The 25,419-nt window shown below is 41.1% G+C and overlaps 2 protein-coding genes across 2 annotated transcripts; both read left to right on the forward strand.

Annotated features, from left to right (window-relative positions):
* The first annotated feature begins 13,131 nt into the window (after positions 1-13,131).
* On the forward strand, positions 13,132-15,726 carry LOC104421267 (UPF0481 protein At3g47200). Its single transcript, XM_010033162.3, has one exon. The coding sequence runs from the start codon at positions 13,663-13,665 to the stop codon at positions 15,031-15,033; it is 1,371 nt and encodes a 456-aa protein (XP_010031464.1). The 5' UTR covers positions 13,132-13,662; the 3' UTR covers positions 15,034-15,726.
* Positions 15,727-21,976: 6,250 nt separating this feature from the next.
* LOC120289224 (UPF0481 protein At3g47200-like) lies at positions 21,977-23,593 on the forward strand. The gene has a single exon (XM_039303958.1). The coding sequence runs from the start codon at positions 22,162-22,164 to the stop codon at positions 23,521-23,523; it is 1,362 nt and encodes a 453-aa protein (XP_039159892.1). The 5' UTR covers positions 21,977-22,161; the 3' UTR covers positions 23,524-23,593.
* The last annotated feature ends 1,826 nt before the right edge of the window (positions 23,594-25,419 follow it).

Genomic DNA, 25,419 nt, shown 5'->3' on the forward strand with positions numbered 1-25,419 from the left:
GGGACTGGATCATTAAAATTGTAGACCTCTCCAGATACGATGAATAGGCATAAGATTTACGGAATAATGTTTCATTTCTGTGTGATGGAATTGATAGGAAAAAAATTTCTGATTCTACAATTGATTCCTAATAAAAGGAGTAAGAGCCACAAAAAAATCCTAAACTATGCCGATTGTGACATATTTATTTAAAATTTTTTTTGGACACCAATAATCCCAAATTTGTACATGATTGGCACTTTTACTCTCGTTAATAAGAACCCTTAAAAATCTACTTGCATCCGTTCATGTGATTTAAGTGAAATAAAAATGATATTATTTTGGCTGAAAAATCATTAAATGGAACTTTGACATTAGTACAAGTTTGGGATTGTTTATATTATAAGATTTTTTTAAAAGTAAATATGTCATAATAAGCGTATTATGAGGATTTTTAATAATTTGTTTCCTAAATGATTATATTAGATCTCGATGCGCGGTTGTTGAATAATGAATAGTTTTATGGAATCACAAATGACGTCGGGCGGGGAGGATTTTCCACAATATTCAGCTCGGCTGGCCTCATTCACATTGAAAAGATAGTGCATATCTGAAAGTAGTAACATCAATGTCAATTACATATTCAAAAAGTCAATTTTCGGTTAGTGCCAGAAATAAATTAAAAGATAAAGCTCGGTTATCTGGCTAATAAAAGGCATGCACATCACAAGTCTACAGGGTTCTCTCTAGAACTAGACAATTATACGATCACATCAGTATCGGAAATTTCATATGACCTACAGTTTTTTGTTTTCTATCAATTGACCCGCAACTAGAATCACGACTGTAATAGCTTTCTGATTCTGATTTTGGACTCAGTCCCCATAATTTACTAGTAATTTTAGCAGGACTTCAGCTCCTTGGCTCAAGGAAAGTTGTAAGGAAAACTGGTGCAGTTCACGCATGATTATCAAAGTCAGTTGAAAATATTCCTAATCCCCTTTCTTTATGTTTGATCAGGGGACCTCAGGTCTTCCACCAGTCCAAGTAAAACCAAGAAAACTTCAATATAAAATTAGCTATGCCTTGGATTCGTGTCTGTTTAATTGGCTTCTACCATGTTTGGTTCACTGGATGTGCCAAAAAGCTTACTGCAATTGCAGCTTCTTCATTCGGAGCACAAGAGTCCGCTGGTCAACGAGGTCGTCTCTTCCCCATTTCGAGTCTCTGCGAAAGCCTGATATCAGAGCCCTACAGCAGCCGAGATAGAGGTTCAAATATTTGGGGGAGCCAACCCCAAACGCGTGAATGATCACGACAACCTCCACCGTGTGGTCACGGTGGCGACATAGATGGGGCACGACTGGTCATCCATGGTGCATCAGTGGCTCAGCCAGCGGCTGACCCGTCTGAAGCATTCATCCAGCAATTACTCCTGCTGCGTCGTCAGAGTCCCCTGGACCCTGGTCGAGATCAACCCCAAGGCCTACACGCCTCGCATCGTGTCTATTGGCCCATACCACCATGGGAGAGAATGCGTCCAGATGATCGAAGAGCACAAACCGCGGTTCTTCACTGCTCTTATCTCCCGAACCAGATGCTCTGGAGTTGATTGCCACGATTACTTCAATGCCATTGTGTCGAAGTAAGAAGACATTCGGGATTGGTACTGTGAGCCACTCAACTTCGGAAGCTTGGAGCTAATTGGGATGATGGTCCTCAACAGCTGCTTCATCATCGAAGTGCTCCAAGTGATTGAGAACATTGTTGTGCCCGATCCCGATGACCAATCTTCAACATGTTGTGGTTGTTCACTTCATTCATGCTCGACTTCCTCCATCTCGACTTGATTATTTGATCCAACTTCATTGTTTTACTCAATTCGAAGCATATTTTCCCAACAATTTTAAGGACTTATTTTTGCAACAATGAAATCAGAGTTTATCATCGGAAGCAGAAGGTGCTAGTGAGGCTTAAGGTCTTGGCGTATGTCGCCCAGTTGTATGTCTCGGCCTCTCATGAGCATGCTTGGCGGACAATCTGTTGCTGGTGTGAGCATTGCAAGATAATTTGGTTTACTTCGAGCCTGCTTTGGTCTAGTTGGCTGAGATTGTGGGTTTGTGCCGTGGAAGAAGGGCAGAGAGAGAAAAAAAAAAAAATTCGCTGGAAGGAGAGTCTGACACAAAGTAAGAGAGAAGAAAAAGAGGAAGGAAGGAAAGGAAGGAAGCAAGGAGGGAAGGAAGGACGGAAAAGAAAAAAAAAAATTTACCCTCGCGGTCTAGGATTTGCAGACGCGCATGCACGACTTTCTTCTCCCCTCTCGTTTGATGGCCATTGAAGATTCCGGGCGCATTTTGGTGTTCGCGACGAGCATAGCCGTGCCGCTATTGACCGCCATTCCCCCCCTTTCGCTCTCCGTTTATGCCGGTCGGTCGAGACGCTTAAACTCGCGTTCCAGATCACCGGCGACCCGCGATCTGGAACGTCCGGTCTCCGGTGGCGCGGCGCGGGGGTGAGGGCGGTGCGGTATCGGTGACACGGCGAGGCCTCCGCGTATGACGCTGGGCGAGGTATACGTGGGCGGTCCCGGTGGCGGCATGGGGGATGAGGCGAGAGGCGATTGTACGGATTCGGTCATTTGCGTCGTTGCGGGGAAGGACGCGGACGCGGGCTTTGTGGACGACGGTTTGACCGGCGCGGGTGCCGATTCGGGTGGCAGTTTGTCGGTTTCGCAGGGCGGCGGAAGCGGCGTCGGTTCGTTTCGTGAAGCTATGGTGACCGGTTGTTCTTACGTAAAAAACAGAGAGAGACTGAAACTTCGACTGAGACTTAGAGAGAGGGTGGCGACTCTGGTCGGGGACGCTTCCGTTTCCGCCTCGGTTTTCGGGCTGAAGGGGGCAACTACAGGAGTGTCGTCCTGCAGAGGCCCAAGTCGTCGGGCTACGTGCTCTGTTCTGCTCGACAGTAACAGAAGTTTTAGCCATCAATCCAGTTGCCAATCTATTAATAAGTGGATGGAGGATTTCAGTTAATGATTGATAATGTCCTTCTTTGAGGGTAGCGTAAATTGGAATTCGAGAAGCGTAAAAGTCCACTTGCCACGGGTAGCGAAAATTTGAGGGTCTCGATAGCCATGATGAGAATCAATGAGTAGATGGATCCAGCTTAGCCGATGAAGAAGAAAACTATGCTATATGTGCTTCTTGAAATGTTGTGGTGCCTTCTTTGTTGCGAAGAGACGCGCAAAGAGGACGATGGCTCTGGCAAACTCGTGGACCCTGTACGTGTACCACCTCCCGTGGATGGATTAGTCTCTTGCACAGTTGACCAGCACGATTACCGTGCTTCTATTAAGCCAGTGCCGCCTATTTACGTAACTGGTCCATGTGACTTCTCATATGGAATGAGTGTGGATGCGTTTCACATGGACGCTTGGTGGGAAGGAGTGTTTTTTATCATAATGTTGGCGCGGAGAAGAGAAATGTTTTCTTTCCGGAATTGGGATGATCCTCTTGCTACAGTGCCATTGGATGGGATGCAAAGTGTGGACAAGACTTATTGCAGTGATAAGTCGGCGAGTTCTGAATATCGTGTTGTGGATGGTGTTTTGAAACTTTCCAGATCTAGTGATGTGGGATATGAGTGCCCCTTTTCAAATGGCACTGTCGTGCGACCTGTTGAACATTTGCATGATCTGGATGCAGTCACTTTTAAGATAAAAAAAAAAAAAAAAATGGGTTGTCTCGTACAAGTGGTGTTGTTTTGTCAAATATAACCTGCCAAACACCACAGGCTTTACGAATTTCAGCTGAAAATTTTCAACAGAGTTTTTTAGTCACCTGTCAAGGATGTTGGCTTGGCAAAATTGTTTCATGGCCAAATTGTTAAGGTTGGTTTAGAAAATGATGTTATTGTAGGAGGAGCTGTGGTTGACTCTTACACAAAACTGGGATTCCTGGACGATGCTTTGGGAATATTTCAAAAATCTAGAAGAGAAAGATAACGTTATCGGTCAGTCCTAGGGGTATTAGCCAAAGTTAGCCATTTGACGGTGCTCAACTCAGAGTTGTTCCAGTTGCATTTGTAACACAACGGTACTGTCAGTGGGGTCTTGAGAAGGATGATATGAGAGCTTCCAGAAATTCAATATCATGAAGAAATGAGGTATGGCTCTAATTATTTTTTTTAGAAGGTTTCGAATTATATGATGTTGTTGATTCCATTCCTAGAATGGTCGGTATCTTCTTTTCACCTCTTTTAATTCAAGTTCATGTGCTTTTGATACCTCCATACTTGATTTGCTCTCATTAATTGGATTGTTAGAGAATGTCATTATTTGCATGAGCTAATATGTAGTGCTTTATTTATGGAGGCAATTTGGAGATAACGAATGGGTTTTTCAAGTGTCCCTTGTTTGGTTCTAATGTGTTCTATTTGTTGTCCTTGCCCTCATAGATTTGATTCTATGGAATAGCATAAATGAGCCAAGAGAGTAGACTTGCATTGGTTTTCTATTTTGATGTATGTATTTCATCGAGGATGAAAATTTGATGATGCATAATTTCGATTAATTACCTCTTGGAATATTCTTGAAGTGGGGTAATGTCTGAAGGGACTTTGGAACTAATATGATTGGAATCATTGAGATTAAGAAGTATCTTACTTTCATTTTCAAAATGAAAGATTTGGGTGAAACAGATACTATCTTAAGTATTAAATTTAAAAAAAATAGTGGGGGTTATTCTTTGAGCTAAAGTGATTATATGGAGAAGATGTTTTATAGATTTAAACATCTTGTTTTCAAATATATAAATACTCCATTTGATTCCTGGTGGAGAGTTTTTAATGTGAGTGATATTGGTCTTTAATGTATGCAATGCATTATACTAGACCTGATATTACTTTTATATATGCAAGTTGAGTAAATATACTAGTAATCCAAATATAGAACATTGAAAGGCTATTATTAGAATTTTTTGGTTATTTTAAGAGAACTTAAAATTTGTGATTGTTCTATGATAATTATTCGGTTGTATTACAAAGATACACCGATACTAGTTGGATTACAAGTATGGGAGATGAAACTTCTATATGGATTTTCATATTACATGAATGTGTTGTTTCTTGGGTGAGCAAGAAACAAATGTGCATAATTCACTCAACTATGAAATTTTAATCATTGCTTGGTAGCAACTGGGAAAGAAGCCGAATGGATTAGGAATTTGTTGTTGGATATCAAATTATGGCCTAATCCCTCCTATTTCTATCCATTGTGATAGTTAAGCTACTTTGGCAATAGCCTATAATAGCACCTATAATGGTAAGTCTTAGACATATTAGTCTAAGACATGAGTATATGAGACAATTGATTAAAGATGGTACCATAACAATTGTTTACGTGAGATCAAGTAATCTTGCCGATCCTTTGATGAAGGCTTTACCAAGACACATGGTAATAATGACCTCATAAGAAACGGGGCTGAAACCCTTTAATTAAAATCACCAATAATGGTAACCCGACATTTTTCTAGAATATCACTAGTTACAAGGTTTAATGGGTAAAAACAAGTTATTGAATGTGATTGTTTGATATTGACGTAGCTCTGATATGATGAGTCAATATTGTCTGTTACGTTTTGTAGGTTGAATTGAATTCTTAATGAAGCATGATACAAATTTGTAATGTGTTGATAGTAACAGAAACACATAGTAGATACTTCACCTATATGAGCTTAGAAGTGGTGCCGCTTCTTACGAAAGTTAGGGTTGCTTTCTAGAGAGCTCATGAAACAGGATCAAGCACAAGACCATAATAGTGCGGAGTAATATAGAACTTCTCGCTGAAAAGAACCAAGTCCCCCACTTCGTCCTCCAAATGCTCTTTGATATATCAAAGGCCCCTGACGAACCCCAGTGCTCTCTCGTCGAGCTCACGTTGCGGTTCTTCAACTATGCAATAAAGCGGGAGGCGGAGGTCCTCGAGAAGTACTACGGAGTTTTGGACATTAAAAGCACTTGCTCCACCTGATCCAGCTGAGTTTCATCGACCTCCCTTAACAAGCGCCGAGGGAATCTGACTACAAGTATCTGCAGCTGGTCCCCTCAGTAACGAAGCTCCGCCACGCGGGAATCAAATTTAAGCCGAGGAAGTGCGAAGGGTTTCTCAACATTCTGTTCAACAATGGAGTGCTCGAGATCCCTCCGCTGATGATCGATGAGCTGACCAGTTCCCACTTCCTCAACTGCGTCGCATTTGAGCAGCGCTACTGCTACTGCTACTGCTCGCAGCACATCGCTAGCTATCTGGCCTTCATCGGGTGCCTCGCCGCCACCAAGGACGACGCGAGCTTCTTATCAGATTGCCAAGTGCTGGAGGATTACTACGGGACCAATGCTGAAGTCGCGAGATTCTTCAGCGGCATAGGGAAGGGAGTGGGGTTCGATATTGGGAGGAGCTACCTAGAGGGAACGATGCAGGACCTGAAGTCTTCATTTGCACTTCACGCGTACGCGCGTCCCCCGAAGCAGTGAGGCCAGTTAGTGCGTGTGTGTATGCTTTCCTGGGTTCGGTATCTCCTTATGAAATTCAACTTGCTGATTTGTGTCATTACATGGTCGCGACCGTGCGAGAAACATCATACACCAATGAAGGAACATTAGGATGACACAAAAAAACCATGGCGATAATTTTAAATTGAAATTCAACTATGCGATTGTGCAACGAATATATAGTTCATACTCAAGTATTGAACTACCATTGAAATCATGGCAATAACTTTAGCATCTAAATATTTAGAGAAGATAAGAAGAAGAAGAGACTATTTAAGGTTTTGATCCTTGTCTTGAGGATCGGATTGGTTTGGACAACACATACGTCCCACAAGTCTGGTTAACTCTATATTCTTTTTTTAACTTTTAGTGGCAAATTGCAACTTGCACGACACATTATTGCCTGTCGGAAGCCAAAAAGGGTGCAAAAAAGCGAAGATAGATTGTAGATCGCCCGTCAAAAAATGTTGATGTAACTTAAAGCACTTGTAATCAGGTTTATGTGAAAAAGTACGTCAAAATCATATGAATACTTGGTTTAAAAAATAGGGTTAATACCTTAAAAAACCCAAAACTGGTATACCTGTGACAAATTTACCCAAAACTATTTTTTTGACCACCAAAAACCCCAAACTGGTACATATGTGACAGATCTACCCTCTGTTAGCTTCCGTTCGATTTTTCCGTTAATTTTGTTGACGTGGCAAGCCATGTGGAAATTCATAAGTTTAATACCATTAAAAACCCTAAACTGGTATATTTATGACAAATTTACCCCAAGTTGATATATTTACGACAAATTTACTCTAAATTAATTTTTTTCGATCATAAAAACCTAAATTGGTACACGTGCGGCACATTTACCATCTTTCAATTTTCCCAAATTTGACTGAGTTGTGATGTCCAATCAATTTTATTTTCCAGATTACTCTAACATTGCCTTCATATCATTAATACTTGATTTTTTTTTATTGGAATCATTATTAGAAAACTATTCAAAGGCTACCAAATGTGCACTTCATTCTTGTGCTAGGAAGATGCCCATTAACTAAAAGATGGATAGATCGCTTGCGCACATATACAAAAGAATCACATTCAAAGCACACTTGAAATTAGCGACAAACATAAGTGATTTTGGTTCCGGTATTTCAACGAGCATGTGATGTACGAGTCACTCATACCATTCACATGCAAGTTCCATGTTAAAATTTTGACATTTACGATTCAAGGTAGGAAAGACTATGTAACGCTAATAAGGACCAGCAAAGTAAGAGTAATATGTAAGCGTACAAACATATTGCGGACAAGTAGTAAACCATGTGGGGCTGAGACATATAAACATAAAGCCAAGTTTGTCACAAACCAAAAACGAGTGAAGCAATCACAATATGTGCACTTCTTTTGTATATGTGCGCAAGCAATCTGTCCATCTTTTAGTTAATGGGCATCCTCTTGGCACAAGAATGAAGTGCACATTTGGTAGTCTTTGAATATTTTCTAATAATGATTCCAATAAAAAAAAAATTAAGTATTAATGATATGGAGGCAATGTTAGAGTAATCCGGAAAATAAAATTGATTGGACATCACAACTCAGTCAAATTTGGGAAAATTGAAAGATGGTAAATGTGCCGCACGTGTACCAATTTAGGTTTTTTATGATCGAAAAAATTAATTAGAGTAAATTTGTCGTAAATATATCAGCTTGGGGTAAATTTGTCATAAATATACCAGTTTGTGATAAATTTGTCATAAATATACCAGTTTGGAGTTTTTAATGGTATTAAACTTATGAATTTTAACATGGCTTGCCACGTCAGCAACCACGTCAGCAAAATTAATGGAAAAATCGAACGGAAGCTAACGGAGGGTAGATTTGTCACATATGTATCAGTTTGGGGTAAATTTATCACAGGTGTACCAGTTTGGGGTTTTTTAGGGTATTAACCCTAAAAAATATGAGCTTTGACATCTCTTGAAGCCCTAGCTGTTTGCAAGATATGGGGATTGATGGAATGGTTTTCTATTAGGCTTGATCTTGAAGTAGAATTTTTTTTTTTTTTTTTTTGTTGTTGGTAAAAGGTAATAATTTAATTGAGGGGAAGCCAAATGTACACAAGATCAAGGCACCAAAACTTGCATTCAAGATGAACAATCATAAAGAGTGAAAGGATGCCGTGATATAAAAGGAAGACAGCGCCTTCAAAAGACGCACAGACAACTAGAAAGGCACGGCATGAACAACCGGCAAGATACAAACCCTCAGCGAAGGAAGAAAGACGTCGGCTCCACAGCAACTCCGTTCCTTGAAGCGACGGTCAAATCCAAATCTTGAAGTAGAAATACTCGCTGCATATATCAGTTTTAATAATCACTTCTTTACCTAGGAAAAAGAAAAATGTTAGTCGTTAGTTGGGTTGGTCTCCGTGATTGACCAGGCGTGGGAATCCATTTCGACGTACCGATGAGGTGATTGAAGCCAAACCCAACCTAATGACAACTACTGCATCAACGAGTAAATATTTAATCCAACCGGGACGTTTGTCTCTGTAGTCTCACCGTGTCGGATCAGCACGTGTAATAGACATTGGCGCAATGGTTTTCTATCCCGCATATATAGTTTAGTTAAATAAATCACTTGCTTACCTAACAAACTATATATCTGGCACAATCAACGATCTTCTTTATGCGGACATTGTTCATATAGGAAATTTGACTTTCATATGAATCAACGGACGATACTATGACAGAAAAGAAAAAAGATCAAAACTAATCAAATTTGTGACACCTCACTATGTGCGATCAAACTGCATGATACATATCTACTATTGAGAGTATTGAACTAAACGAGTCTTACATATGGAAAAGGTCCGTTGAGTTCACACAATTCAGTAATTCATATGAGCTGAACAAACAAACTTCAATTCATATTACCAGGAAAAATATTAAGTATGCGATAGATTTTTATTTGTTGTTGAGTACGGCCACCAATTTGAAGTATTTGGATTTTTTGACCAAGTCAAAGGTCAACAGCCAAAGAGATAAGAAAAAAAATAAGAATAAGAAAAATAAAAAGGGGGCGTTCAGCCCTTAAAAGGGAGGACCACACACGAGACTGAAGGGAAAAGAGAAAGAAAGGAAAAGAATGAAGAAGGCTATCGCGCGTACACGCCACAGTGGCCTTGTGAAGCCGATTCAAGTCTAATGCCCACGCTATTTATTCGTCTAATCATAGTAATTTTTGAAGTTAGGTCGTATATTCGAAGTTTTGTGAAATTCCAAACATGAAATTCAATTTTTTAGTTATGGAACTTTGAGATTTTATGAAAATAATAGATTATGTCATGGTAAAGCCATGAGTTTTGATGGGAGTGGTTTTGGGGCAATGGTTTGGTAGGAGTGAGAATTTTAGCGTTTTGTGTTCAAGTTTGGCGTTGCAAATGGCTTGAATAATTGCTTTGAATGATTGATTTATTAGCGCATATGAGTCATTTTGTTAGCATTTAAACATAATATAACCGCTTCGTAATTATTGTAGTATTTTACTCAATTTTGATGTCGATTCTTGTTTAATTATCAGGATTGCAGGTTTGATGATTTGAGTAATTTTTTTTTTAGTCATAGGTGTCCTGAGGTGAGTGGTTTCATCTCTTCTTTAAGTTTGTAAACTCAAATTTTTGAAATAAAATGAATTAATTATGTTATAAGTTAAGAACGAGCATATTTCTTGCATAAATTGGATTGGAAATTTACTACAATTTGCATATTAGATATGAAAATGTTATTTTTGGATTATAGTCTAAACTGATTGTTTCACACTCCAAAATTAACATGAATGGGGGATGATACAACTATCCTTTTACCCAAGGGATGTAGTCTCAAATTATACCTAAAAGTTTAACTCCCAAAGTCCTTGTCAATAATACTCTTGTTTTACTTATTGCTAATTGAGGAACCTGAAAACGTGAAAGAGACAAATGGAATGAGTAACTACAGCCTAGTTAATAATATACTTCTCTAAAGTAGATTGAGCAATCATTATGCACATTGAAAACACACACATAACTCATTTACACCAAATATGGTATACAACGAACTTCAAGATCAAAATGATCTGTAACACACACTCATGTTACTTGACATAACATTTTCATAGCATAAATACTCATTTAAATCAATAATATAGATTCAAGCATTAATGGTCTAGCCCACTAATTAATCACAACACGTCGTTCTATGGTTCATTCAAATGACCACTCTCAAACTCTTATGTTTACCATGATTACGCAAAACGCGCCGTGACAAGGCAACCAAACTCCACTCTTTAGTAAGGTCTCTACTTTTATTGTTGGTGACTACTTACAAGGATATCCTAAATTAGTATATATACCCATAAACCCCTTATTGGGCTCACAATGATATTGAGCATCAACACCAATTGACAATAACATCGGTCACAATCCATAAAGCCAAGTCCATAAATCATTTAATATAACATAGTACGTTTTCCAAATTATGTGAAACTCTATTTCATAAATCAGTTCACAAATCAACATATAACTTTTCACAAACCATATTTAAAGTTAGGGACTTCTTGTGAGTTTTTCCCAAAAGGTTAAGCAAGCTATGCAAGCAATCGGTTTAGACTATAATCCAAAGGTACTACTTTCATATCTAATATGCAAATGATAATAAATGCTTGATCTAATTTATATAACAAATATGCTTGTTCTTAATTCATAACATAACTACTTTATTTTATTTTCGAAATATGAATTTACAAACTGAGATTGTACCATTCATTTGGGAATGCCTACGACTAAATAACAAATGTTATTCGAATTGTCGAACTTGCGATCCTTACAACTAAACGAGAATAGACATCAAAGCTAAATAAAATACAACTATGAAATGATTATACAATGTCTAAATGCTAACAAAATGACTCTTAAGGACTAAAAAGTTACTTGATCAAAGCGATTATTCAAGTAGTTCACAACATGAAACTCAAACGTGAAATCCTAAAATTTTCATTTCTATCAAACCATTGCGTCAAAACGAATCTCATCAAAATCCACGGTTCTACAATGTCATAATCCACAATTTCTATGAAATCCCAAAGCTCTATAACTCAAAAATCAAATTTCATTACTCGAATTTCACAAAACTTCGAATGTATGAACTAACTCTGAAAACTACTTTGATTGGACAAACAAAGAACGCGAATACGTATGAAACGTTACAAGTCGAAGTTAAATCGACTTCGCAGGACCTCGTGCAATAGGCCCTTTCTCTCTTTTCCCTTTTTCCTCCTTTATTTCATTCTTTCTCTTTCCCTTCCTTTTGGCGCGTGCTTCTCCCTTTGTGGGGCTCGAGGCCGACCTTTTTTTTCTCATCTCTTTGACTATTTGACCTTTGACTTGGTCAAAATAATCCCAAATATTACATTATTCATAGTCACTTATAATTTGTCACATCGTTTAATATTAACTTTGTGAACCAATCATGGTATGCCCAGCATATATTGCTAAAATTTTCCTGAGCCCTACTTATTCACTTGAACCTGATCATTAAGCAGAGATATGAATATTGTAATTTTGTTTAGAAAGCAACTCATGTTGATTTATCTAGGCATTGGTGTTGTGACCCTCGCTTGGATTGGGCAAGGGCTTGACCCCTCGCCTGTGGCTGGTAAGGGTGCAAAGACCTTGACTTGTGGCTGCAATGGTCGGCCCGTATAGAATGGAAAGAAAAGAAAAAAAGAAAAGAAAAAGTAAAAAAAGTAATACAAAAATTCAGATTTTTTTTTTTTAAATATTCATGTTAGTGTCAGTTGTATTATATAAGATAATCGATATTCATGATAGCAATTTCTAGTCAAAATTGACTTAATAAACTATTTTGACATATTATTAAAATATTTAGAATTAAATTGATTTAATTGAAAAATTTAAAATTAAATTAATTTCAATATACTACCTTTTGAATTTTTTTGATACTTTTGTCTGAAATTTCTAGTAATTTTTTCCTTTCATTCGTAGGATACGACTGCCTTTGTCAATAAATGCTTCAGTAAGAGCATTTGCATGCATTCATTGGCCATTTGGACGTGGAGCAGAACTCCAGCCAAGTGCAAGCAACAAGTACACGTAGTAAATACATCTCCGCGGACAAATGATTGCACGAACGTGATATATGTCCTGATATCATACGGAATCATTACAATTGTAGAGGTCAGTAGTCCTGATTTATTTTAGTACCCATACGAGATTTACGGAATAATGTTTCATTTCCATGTGATGGAATTAGGATTTTTTTTTTCCTGATTCTACAGTTGATTCTTACGAAAAATGATTTTATTAGATCAAGACGCATGATTGTCAAATAACGACTAGTTTTATGGGAATCACAAATGATGTAGAGTAGAGAGGATTATCCACAATATTCAACTCGGCTGGTCTCATTCACAATGTACCAATAGTGCATATCCGAAAGCAGTCGCACCAATGCCAATTACATATTCAAAACGTCAATTTTCGGTTAGCACCATAAATAAATTAAAGATAAAGCTGAGCTTTCTGGTTTAAAATAAAAAGCATGCGCACCACGCCCATCTACAGGGGTCTCACCAGAACCAGGCATTTACTCAATCACATCAGTACCAGAAAAATTGCATACAACCTCCAGTTTCTGGTTTTCTATCAATTAATCCGCCACTAGAATCAAGGCTGGAGTAGCTTTCTGATTCTGATTATGGACTCAGTTGCCGTAGCAGGACTTCTGCTCCTTGGCTTATGGAAATATGAAGGAAAACTGGGGCAGTTCACACATGACCTCAGTTCGTTGAAAATATTCCTGATCCCATTTCTTTGTGTTTGATCAGACGACTTCCGGTCTCCCACTAGCCCAAGTAAAGCCAAGAAAGTTGCCGTAGAAAATTAGCTATGCCTCGGGCTCGTGCCTGTTTAGTTGGATCCCACCAGGTTTGGTTCACTGAACGTGGGGAAAAGCTGATCGCCATTGCAGCATCTCCGGCCGAAGCATGAGAGCCTGCTATCCGTAGGTCAACGAGGTCGTCGCTTCCCCATCTTTAGCGCCTGCGGAAACCTGGCATCGGAGCAGTACGGCGGCCGAGATGGAGGTTCAGATGGTTGGAGGAGCCAGTCCCAACCCCATGAACAGTCACGCCAACCACCAACATGTGATCACGGTGGCGACGGAGGCGGCAAGGGACTGGTCATCCGTACTGCAGCGGAGGCTCGGCCATAGGCCGACCCGTCTGAAGCATTCAGCCGGCAGTGACTCCTGCTGCATCTTTAGGGTCCCTGGGACGCTGCGCGAGGTTAACCCCAAGGCCTACAGGCCCCGCATCGTATCCATCGGCCCGTACCACCATGGGAAAGAAGAGTGCGTCCAGATGATCGAAGAGCACAAGCCGCGGTTCTTCTCCACTCTCGTCTCCAGAACCAGAATTGATTGCAACGATTACTTCAATGCCATCGCATCTAGGGAAGAGGAGATTCGAGATTGTTACTCTGAGCCACTCAACTTCGGATTCGTGGAGCTGATTGAGATGATGGTCCTCGACGGCTGCTTTATCATCGAGTTGTTCCGAGTGATCGAGGGCATCATCACGCCCGACCCCGACGACCCGATCTTCAACATGCTGTGGACGTTCACTGCGTTCATGCGCGACTTCCTTCATCTCGAGAACCAAGTCCCCTTCTTCGTCCTCCAAACGCTCTACGATATGTCGAAGGGCCCTGGTGATGACGACCAGTACTCTCTCGTCAAGCTCGCACTGCGGTTCTTCAACTATGGCGTGCAGCGGCCGCCGGAGGTCCTTGAGAAGTACTACGATGTCTCGGACGTCAAGCACTTGCTCCACCTGATCCACATGAGCTTTATCAACCTCCCTCCGGAAGATCCGAGGGAATTCGACTCTGAGTATCTGCAGCTGGTCCAGTCAGTCATGAAGCTCCGCCGCTCAGGAGTCAAATTCAAGCCAAGGAAGTGCGACGGTTGGCTCGATATTCGGTTCAACAAGGGAGTGCTTGAGATCCCCCCGCTGACGATCGATGAATTGACCAGCTCCTTCTTCCTCAACTGCGTTGCGTTCGAGCAGTGCTATTGCTACTGCTCGCAGCATGTCACTAGCTACGTGACTTTCATGGGGTGCCTCATGGCCACCGCGGACGACGCGAGCTTCTTATCGGATCACCACGTGGTGGAGAATTACTTCGGGACCTCCCCCGAGGTTGCAAGCTTCTTCAACAACTTGGGGAAGGACGTGGGGTTCGATATTAGCAGGAGCTATCTGGCTGGAGTGATGGAGGACCTGAACAGATACCATAGGAACCGGTGGCGGGTGCGGTGGACGGGATTGAAGCGGAAGTACTTTGGTACTCCATGGTCTTTCATTTCGGCACTGGCGGCCTTCATTATTCTAGTGCTCACTTTCATTCAGTCTTTCTTTGCACTTTACGCATACGTGCGTCCTCCATAGCAATCCTAGCAGTTTGTGTATCTATATGCTTTCCTGGGTTCGGCATCCGTAATGAAATTTGACTGCTGAATTGCGTCTTCACATAGTTGCGAACTTGCGAACCGCATCATACACTAATGCAGGAACGTTAGAATGACCCAGATATGTCTTCAAAGAGGATCTCCCACATCATTAGCGTGAATGTCCCTTGCAGTTAAACACAAACCCTGCCTCAGCAGAGGTCTTGTAGAAAGTATGTTCTTCCATAAGAAGGATGCTGATTGTCGGACATTCTCGATTAGTGATTCACTGAAGTTCCTTCTCACCCCATTTTACCGGCGCCACTCTTACGCACAAGCTGCAACATATTCTGATTGGGTCCTGTGAGAAATTGCCATCCTAGTCTGGGACATCACAGCTTGGTTGAGGTCTTGAGACCTCCTGAAACAGAGGTCACCACATTGAATTGGCCCCCGACTTTCAAGTGCCATTTTCCCCCCTGAACTTCCTCGCCAGCACATCCAAATTGTTATCCACACGGCGTTTCAGCTTCTGCGTTGAGATGGTGTAAGCAGAGACTGAGCTCCTATCAAACCAGCCTTCCGCCTTCACGCTCGAGGGAAGGTTATGCATTCACATGCTGCAAGATTGGCTCCATTTTTCTAATTGATAATTTCTAGCCGCGGAATTAAAAGCATTTCGTCTGTTTTTTTATTTTCTGGGAAAGGCTTTGACAGAGAAGAAGATGCCCTGTCCACTGACCGTGTTCTTCCATTATTGCACGACTGCGAAAGTTGTGACGACTGGTAGGCATGACTGCTTGATTTTTTGAGGAACCTTTTTGTTTCAGCCTTGAGAATCATAAGCGACAGGGTCTCAGTGCAAACGGTGAAGAGATTCAGGGACGTCGTAGTCCTCTTCCAGGAATCAATCTCTATGATGCTTTTCCATTCACCAGGTTTTGCGGTTTCCAAAATCGTCCCTTTCACACTGTGCTAAGCCCTTGAACAAGTTTTTGTGCCCCAATAGGCTTCTGCTAATAAACTCACCCACATTTCTATCCTCTCAAATTCACTTAACTTATATAACAACAAATTCGCTATAACAAGGTATATGATGCTAGATATACAGAATCTGAGGTCCAAAAAACGAGACTTCTCTCAAAATGATCTAGGGTGAATGTTATAAAAAAGTTATGATACTTAAGTGATCAATTGAAATTTATGGCACTCGAGTGAACATTTTATTAAAAATTATGGCATGCGAGTGGTCGGAAAAAGAGTTACGGCACTCAAATGGGCATAGTATGAAAGTTAGACACTTATCATATTCTTATCTCCTGTTTGATAAGAGGATATAAATTTATACAAGAATGTCTTCAAATCTACAACAAGGTATTTAGATATCGTATTTTATGAGACTTTGCAAACAAGAAAAGTTCTTGTCTCTGACACATGAACTTCTCTTGTGGTATGGGTTGGTGATGAGTTTAAACTTGAGATTCAACTTATTTAAATGTGTTGAAGGAGTGCTCTTTTAACTGTTGCCCTTAGGGTTAGCAAGCACAATTTCTAGAGAAGCAATTTCTATCATAAATTTGAAACTTTTAAGTTATACAATCAAGTTCTAAAACTTGTCTAATTATGTAAAAAAAAATACTCCATTAGCTTCATTAGATTTGAGTGATACAAAATAATAACGTGTTATTTTTTATTTTTTTTTCTTTTTTCTATGTTGCCATTTTATTAATGAAAAGTTCTATAATGGATAGAGTGACGCTATTTTCGTCCTAAGCTTAAAGAAAACTTAAATTAAGGGGGTAGCACCTCCACTACTTACTTTGCTGACGAGGATATTTCCTATGTTGCCATTATATTAATGAAAAGTGCTATGATGTCAGAGTGACACTACTTTCCTCCAAACCTTAAAGTAAAATTAAATTAAGGGGGCAGCACCTCCCCTCCTTACTTCGCCGACAAGGATGGGCGACCCTTGCGGGGAGTTAGGCATGGGCCTGCAAAGGCTAACGACCGTTGCCAGGACCAGCAAGCATTATTAGTCCTCGTGGCTAGCAGGCGAGGGTTCATAGGCTCTCACTTGTGCATTTGGTGGTGGCGCAACCACCATGCAAGGGTTGGCTAATACTCATGCGGCCAACCCAACTCTCATCGATTGCCATCACCCCAATCCAATTTAAGAATTCCAATTGATTCTTTTTTTTTTTTCCTTTTTCTTGTAACATTTTTTCTTTTTCATTTTCTTTAATTGTACTTTTGTAATAAATTTTAGAACTTTCGTTACACCCATTATTACTAACAGTTGGTGTCCTCGTTCAAAGTGTCATCGGTATGGTATTGGAGGGTGCTCAAGTGGGCTGTGTACTTGGACTGGAGTAGCGGCCATAGACATAAAGAGGGCAGGCTCGATTGAAAGCCACATCGCAAGTTATTTGGAAATGGGACTTGGGCCTTCAAGAGCATCGTTTATAGGCGACTATGCTATGAAAGGCCCAAGCTTTCGAAACAAATGAGAAAACTTACTTCCTTGGATAGGCGCTCCTTTTTAGCATCTTTTATCACAAAAATTTCTAACAAATAGCCTGCACTTAACATTTAAACTTGCAGAGTCGATAGAGTGGGAATAACTAGTTGGTCCTCCTCAAATAGAAGCGATCAACGTAGATGGCAACGTTGGAAAGGTGCTTGGGGAGTGATGAAGCCCCATTTTGGTGCTGTAGCTATAAGCTGCAATGTGATTCTGGCGATTGATAGAATTGACAACATATACTTCGAGGCGTATATTGAGAGTCGGGAAGTGTCTTTCGATCAGGCCACAGCTCCTCCAAGAAGAGCAAGACAGGGTTGTGTAACTTGTTGCCTTTTGGTTTTGCAAGCTCCTTTCAATGTTTCGCCCCTTTTTCGTGCTTGAAAATGGAGAGTGTTTGTTAGCCCAGACTAAGTTCTAGGCCAGCACTCATTGTGACAACCCAAGGAAGGGGAGGGGTCTCTCTAGTCTCACATCGCTTAGGAAGAGAGTTCTAGGGTAGTTTATAAGACTTGGGGTCCCTTTAACCCGTGTGACACGTTTTAAAACCGTGAGAACTTAGTACAATATCACACAATGGGGCTCGGGTCCTTACAAATGGTATCAGAGCCAACTCTCGACCGCGTGTGGGGATCCCTTTAACCTGTGTAAAGCATTTTAAAACCATGAGGGAGTATGGGCGGACAATATCACATAAGATGGTCTCGACCGCGTGTGGGGATCCCTTTAACCTGTGTGAAGCATTTTAAAACCATGAGGATCTAGTATCCAAAGCGGACAATATCACACAGTGGGGTCTGTGTGTCCAAGTGGATAATATCACACAGTGGGGTCTGTGTGTCCAAGTCCTTACACTGGCTCCCCACCATCTGCTTGCTTCATCTATCCAAAGCGTTACTCTGAGAGAACGGATCCATCACATGCCCTCCTTCTTGGGATTGATGCAGAGATTTTGTGAAACTATTTTTCAGACTACTAAATGAAAATACGATCTTAGTAATAGAATATTTCACTTCCCTTACATGTAAAATGGATTATGATTTAGAATTGAAACTAATAGAAAAGAAAATAGTAATAGAATAGACAAGTTAACCGCTTCGCACCAAGGAAGTACTGACACTTTCCGGGAGCCTTGGTATTGTGTCAGGCACTTTGATACTTGTCCAATATTCTTGGATACTTTTCGACACTTGATATATACATGTCGAAACATTCAATACGTGATTAACTTTCTCGACATTGAATTCCAACATGCGAGTTTCTGATACATGATTTCAACACACAAGATCAATTTTAAATTTTTTAATAAATGAGAGGTTAAAATGTATATATGTGAAAAAATAAAAAAACAATAGTAAAAATAATAAATAGGAAAAGAATGAAAACTCAATCTTATATTTTCTTATGACTTTTACTTCCTTAATACACAATTCACCCTCAAGTTTTTTTCTCTTCTCTTCCTACACATTGGACACACAACTCTTGAATGTGAATTGTTTGTTTTTCTCTCCAAGTTTTGTGGATTATTGAAATGGGGTTGAATTTATCAAATTAAAATACTGAATGATATTAATAAATGACAGATTAATGTTTTTAATGTAAGTTCATTTTAGTCTTTTTTATTAGTTATTAATTTGTGAATTTGAATCAAATTAATTTGATTAACAATGATAATTTATTATATTATAGAAATATACATTTAATATACATTGTGTTCCAACGTGTCATAATTTCTCTTTTTTGAGAAATGAAGTATCGGCGTGTCGTGTCGTGTTGTGTTTCGCATATCGATGTTGGTGCTATTTAGCTCCGCATTTGACCATCCGGAATTCATAGTGGGCATGGTAAGTAGAAAAGATTTCAAAGTCATGATAAACCTTTCCCAACGAATAAAAAATTATAGGAATGAAATGTTGAAATGTCATATTCCACCCGTGTATACTAATGAAACTTAACCATATAGGCAATAATACACAATAGGAAAGATACTTTGGGCCTTATAAAAAAAAAAAATGAACTTGGATTCCCCTGATCTAATATCATAAAAGATTTTGTATATTATTGATAACTGTTATGAAGATTACTCTTAAATGAAGTCCGAATTCTAATAGCGAAAACGGGCGAACTTTTCCATGGCCAAGACTTGCGAACTATTTCCTCGAGAAATGATTCTGGTTCGATATTGAAACCCCAGAGCACGTCTCCCAAATTCGTCCACCGCCACTGAGTCATTCACTCTCGATCATCGCCATGTCTCCGTCGGATTCCCCGAGCGGGAAGAGGAGCCGTGGGACCTCTGAGGTCTTCGATTCGATGTTCAGCTTCCTCATGGACTTTGCCGACAGGGCCGAGACCGTCGTTCCCCAGCCAGAGCGCAGAGCCGTTGTTGATGATGATACGACGGACGAAGTTCATGATCATGAGGACGAGGAGGAGCCATTGGAGGACGGGGGCGATGGTAATGCAGGGTGACTGTTCACAAACGCGTCAATGACCTGGGGATGTGGTCCCGTGATATACAACTCACCGAGTCACGTTAACAGACAGCAGATGGTACATATCGGAATGTAGTTACATCAATGCCATCAAACCTTCTAATTATGTTTTGTTTGGGAGAAAAATAAAATAAAATAAAATAATTTCTTTCAATCAATTTCCTTATTAATTTCTGGTTAAAAAAAAAAAAGTGTATGCATTACAAATTTATGGTGGTTACACTCAAACCAGGCATTCGTACAATCTCCTCAGTATTGGAAATTTCATATGAACTAAAGTTCCTTGTTCTCTATCAATTGATCTGCGATAACAATACGTCACTAACATAGTTTTCAATTCTAATTATAAACTCAGTCCCCATAAATTATTAGCAATTTAGCATATCTTCAGTTCCTTGGCTCTACAAAAGAAAAGATCAAGCATATTTTATCATCTTCAAAGTGGAAGACTGGTGCAGTTCACACCACACATGATCTAAACGAATTCTTAATTCACATGTCCTGTTCTGGGTCACCTCAAAACTCCTTTCTTTACTTCAATAATAGTACTCTTGGTCTCCACCGGTCCAAGAAAGCCAAGAAAGTTCCCATTAGAAAATTACCTAGCACCTTGGCCTTGTGTCTGCTTCGTTGGCTTCCCAGGGTTTGGTTCCACGGATGTATCAAAGGCATTGTCTCTGAGTACAACAGTCCACCGTCCAAGGGTCAACGGGTCGTCTCTTCCCTATTTTGATCGCCTACTACCCTTAAAAAGCACTTATTTCATAACATAATTCTGGCTCAAACTTTTCTTTATTTTATAAAAGAAAATCCAAACTTTGACCCATCTAAATTTTGACAGACTCTTTTTTTAATCTTATAAAAAAATTATCGACTTTAAAATTTCCAGCGCTGGAAGATACTCGAACCCTGTTCATCAATGTTTCCAAAAATTCAGGATTACTTGAAGTCTGATTCAGTCGAGGTTTGATAATGGCGGGATGAAATGTTCAGTCTCATTTCAAAAGATTGACAAAACAGGCAGCGGCATGTCTTCCAGATGGCTAAAACTTAAACAGCGAGGAACCTATTTCAAAATATTTGGTTTGGAATAAGCAGTTTCGAATCTATTGCCATAACCTGAAACGGTGGGAAAGGCTTGTCAAGAGAAGCTTTATGTGTCAGCCTTGATGGTGGATACTGGATAGTCTGCATTTAACAAATTCAATGTAATATAGATGACACCTACCAAAGACACATCAGTTTTTTTTTTTTCTAACAGTTACAGTCAAAGGAGGACACTCCCTGTTGATTGTCCTGTTCCACATGGAGTTCCAACTTTTAGCTGGATTTCCGGAGAGGACCACCCATCATTCGGACTTAAAATGTAATATTGTTACCATTTGGAGATTTCGATCAATTAGAGTTTGATTTTCTGATCGAAATTGGTGCACAACTTACATGCTAAAATTGTGAAAACTCACTCGGTTCAGCCAAGATGCACGCCCCCATCCCTTGCACACATCTAAAGTCCATAAACAATGCACGTCACCAGTCAATTCGGCATCAACGTAAGCCGAATCCCTTTTTGACAATGATCAACGATGTCACATGAAAGTGGGTGAAAGATGAGCTGAATTTGCAATCATCACAAATATAGCTTTCTAATTCCAATTGACGTTGGAATATTTCGTCCTCCTTCTCTGATCTCTCCTCCTGTAAACTCAGACCCCAATTATATTACTAATTGATTTATCAGATCTACATTTCCGAGGCTCAATGAAAGACGAAGAAACATTGGTGCAATTATATATGGTAATGTTCTGTCTTGTTCTCGGCGTAACCTATCGCAAGCTCATTTCTTTACATTGGTCGCATGACTCTTTGTCGCCCACTAGTAAAGCCAAGAAAGCTTCAATAGAAAATTAGATACGCCTTGGACTCGTGTCTGATTAGTTGGCTCCCCCGGGTTGGTTCACTGCATGTGCCACAAAGCTCATTGCAATTGCAGCATCATCGCTCGGAGCACCGGAGCTCGCTGTTCCATGGCCAACGAGGTTGGCTCTTCCCTGTCTCTGTTCCTGTGAAAACCTGGTATCAGAGCAGTACAGCGGCTGAGGTGGAGCTTCAAATGATCGGAGGAGCCGATCCCAACTCCACGAACGGTCACGCCAGCCCCCACCATGTGGTCACGGTGGCACCGGAGCTGATGCACGACTGGTCATCCATATGGCATCGGATGCTCAGCCAGAAGCCGACCCATCTGAAGCAATCGGCCGGCAATTCCTCCTGCTGCATCTTTAGGGTCCCCGCAACCCTCAAGGAGCTCAACCCCAAGGCCTACAAGCCCCGCATCGTGTCCATCGGCCCGTACCACCATGGAAATGAATGTGTCAAGATGATCGAAGAGCACAAGCCACGGTTCTTCACGGCTCTTGTCGCCCGAACCAGAAGCTCCGGAGTCGATTTTAACCATTACTTCACTGCCATCGCGTTGAGGGAAAAGGAGATTCGAGATTGTTACTCTGAGCCGCTCAATTTTGGGAGCGCTAAGCTGATCGAGATGATGGTCCTTGATGGCTGCTTCATCATTGAGGTGTTACGAGTGATTGATGAAATAATCCCGCGTGAACACGACGATCCCCTCTTCAACATGTATTGGACGTTCACTGCGTTCATTCGCGACTTCCTCTATCTTGAGAACCAAATCCCCTTCTTCGTCCTCCAAACCCTCTACGATATGTCGAAGCTCCCCAATGAACCCCCGTGCGTTGATGTCGCGCTGCGGTTCTTCAACTACGCTGTGCAGCGGCCACCAGAGGACCTCGAGAAGTGCTACGGAGTCTCGGACTTCAAGCACTTGCTCCACCTGATGCAGCTGACCCTCAGCGACCTCCCTGAGGAAGTTCCACAGGAATCCGACCCCGAGTATCTGCAGCTGGTCCCCTCGGTGACGAAGCTTCGACGTGCGGGAATCAAATTCAAGCCGAGAAAGTGCAACGGGTGGCTTGGCATTCGGTTCACAGACGGAGTGCTCGAGATCCCCCCGCTGACAATTGACGACCTGGCCAGCTCCTTCTTCCTCAACTGCGTTGCGTTCGAGCAGTGCTACTGCTACTGCCCGCAGCACATCACTAGTTACGTGACCTTCATCGGGTGCCTCATGCCCACCGCGGACGATGCGAGCTTCTTATCGGATCGCCAGGTGCTGGAGAATTACTGCGGGACACACGCTGATGTTGCGAGCTTCTTCAATGACTTAGGGAAGGATGTGGATTTCGATATCAGTAACTGCTATTTGGCCGGAGTGATGGAGGATCTGAACAGGTACTATAGAACACGGTGGCGCGTGAACTGGACGGGATTTAAGCGCAAGTACTTTGGTACTCCTTGGTATTTGATTTCGGCAGTGGCGGCCTGCCTGGGTCTGATGCTCGCTTTCATACAGTCATTCTTTGCGCTTTACGGGTACCTGCTGCCCCCTAAGCAATGAGACTATTTTGTGTGTGTATGCTTTCCCAGGTTCAGTGTCTTCAATGAAATTCAACCGCTGAATTGTGTCATTACATAGTCACGAACTTGCGAACTTGCGAGCCACGTGATACACTAATGATCCGGCATCGTACACTAATAAAGCAACATTAGTTTGCTCGATTGGAAGAAGTTTGGGTATTTCATGTTCCTCCCAGCTTTTGGGAAGTCCAGTGAAGTGTCGGGTTCATTGCCATCGGAATTTGGTGTATTGCCTTGGGAATACGCAAAGAAAAAGAAACAAACAGGGCAAATCTTATGTATGCTTTGAATTTTTTTAATGTCGATATGCTTTTATTTTCGCATAGGTTTTGGAGGGGCAGTAGCATGGGGAAGCCCATCCTTCATAATTTTTCCCTTTCTTGTATATTCTTTTTATTGGTAGGGTATCATTATAAGGTTAGTTTGGTATACCTCATTATGCCCTTAAAATAAAAACTTACGATTTTATTGATTGAGATCAATTAAATTACATTTATTGGAAAAGAAAAAAATCACATCCTAAGAACGGAAAAATGAAATCCTAGAAGGCAATAAAAGTTCCACACAAGAGAATATGCAAATAATCGAAAATGTTGTACTTTGGCGGGTTAGAATCCACTCCATCCAATGGTTCATCATCAATGGCGCTATGAAGCTGTCATCGAACAAATTAATAACATCATCCAACACATCCTCTTCATCCTCTTGGTTTGGCGGAATTGGGTCATTTAGGTCGTTCCATCCAATCAGGACAATATCTGGAGAGTTGATATGAGTACTAGGGGTAGGTGAGTACTTGATATAGTCAAACTTTCCATTGAGTCTCCCCAATATTAGGGGCGTGCATGGTCCGGGCGGGCGGTTCCCAACTTAGAACCGGGAACCGCCCGGTAAGGACCGGTTCGAAAAATTGGAATCGGGATCCACCTATTTGTTGTATGGATCCACCCAGAAACTGCACCGCCGGTTCGGTCGGTTCCGGGTGGATCAATGGAACCGATTTTGACGCGAAATAATTTTTTTTTTAACATAGAACGATTACGTGACATCAAAGCAAGTCAAAGAAAGAAAAACCAAATTTAAGTACGTGGAGATGTGGATAGCGGGAGAAGTAAACGCAGCGAATTTACAAATACGGTCCGGGTAGTTCCCGGTATTTTGCACACCTCTAAAAGGGAGTAAGATGAGATTTAGGATTTCTTTTAGTATTTTTTTTTAAATATTAAAAAGGTTCCGGTCCGGTCCGGGTGGACGGGCGGACGGATCCGCCCATGGAACCGGGAACCGGACCGGTACCCACCGGTTTCCATAAATTGGAACCGGGAACCGGACCGGTTCCCTCAAGAACCGCCGGTTCCGGGCGGTTCCAGTCCGGTTTCGGGCGGTCCGGGCGGTTCCCGGGTATTTTGCACACCCCTACCCAATATATCGGTCACTCTCTCCTCTTCATGCATCATCATCACAGGACAGGAGAATGTGGTCTTGATATGAGGCACGACCAGGTTAAACCGTCCTTGTCCTCTTTTGGCACGCCTTACCTCCGCCACGATATCTCAACCTAAAAATGTAAGACCTTCGTCCAGCCTTAATAGGTTCACAGATACCTTGGCCATTTGCTCCCAATCCATCTCCAAGAGTGAAACCACTTCCAGCCTTTACTCTTCCTACCGTAACCGTAGCCTTCGACACCCCAGGACTTGGTGGAGTGTAATCTTGGGATGCATGAATAGTCAACGTAAGTTCAAATGACTGGTAGCTCCTTTGAATATTATCACGGTAGTCGTGACCTTTGCGAGTAAATTTGACTTGGAATAAGCTCGTTTTGAGAGGTGGCGGAACATCTTGCAGAACACGACATTGGCGGACCACTCTATTG

The sequence above is a fragment of the Eucalyptus grandis genome, chromosome 10 (genome assembly GCF_016545825.1).
Source record: "Eucalyptus grandis isolate ANBG69807.140 chromosome 10, ASM1654582v1, whole genome shotgun sequence".
Taxonomy (NCBI): domain Eukaryota; kingdom Viridiplantae; phylum Streptophyta; class Magnoliopsida; order Myrtales; family Myrtaceae; genus Eucalyptus; species Eucalyptus grandis.

Bases quoted from the DNA above. Each gene is read 5' to 3' on its own strand.
- LOC104421267 (XM_010033162.3), top strand. From the start codon at position 13,663: ATGGAGGTTCAGATGGTTGGAGGAGCCAGTCCCAACCCCATGAACAGT.
- LOC120289224 (XM_039303958.1), top strand. From the start codon at position 22,162: ATGATCGGAGGAGCCGATCCCAACTCCACGAACGGTCACGCCAGCCCC.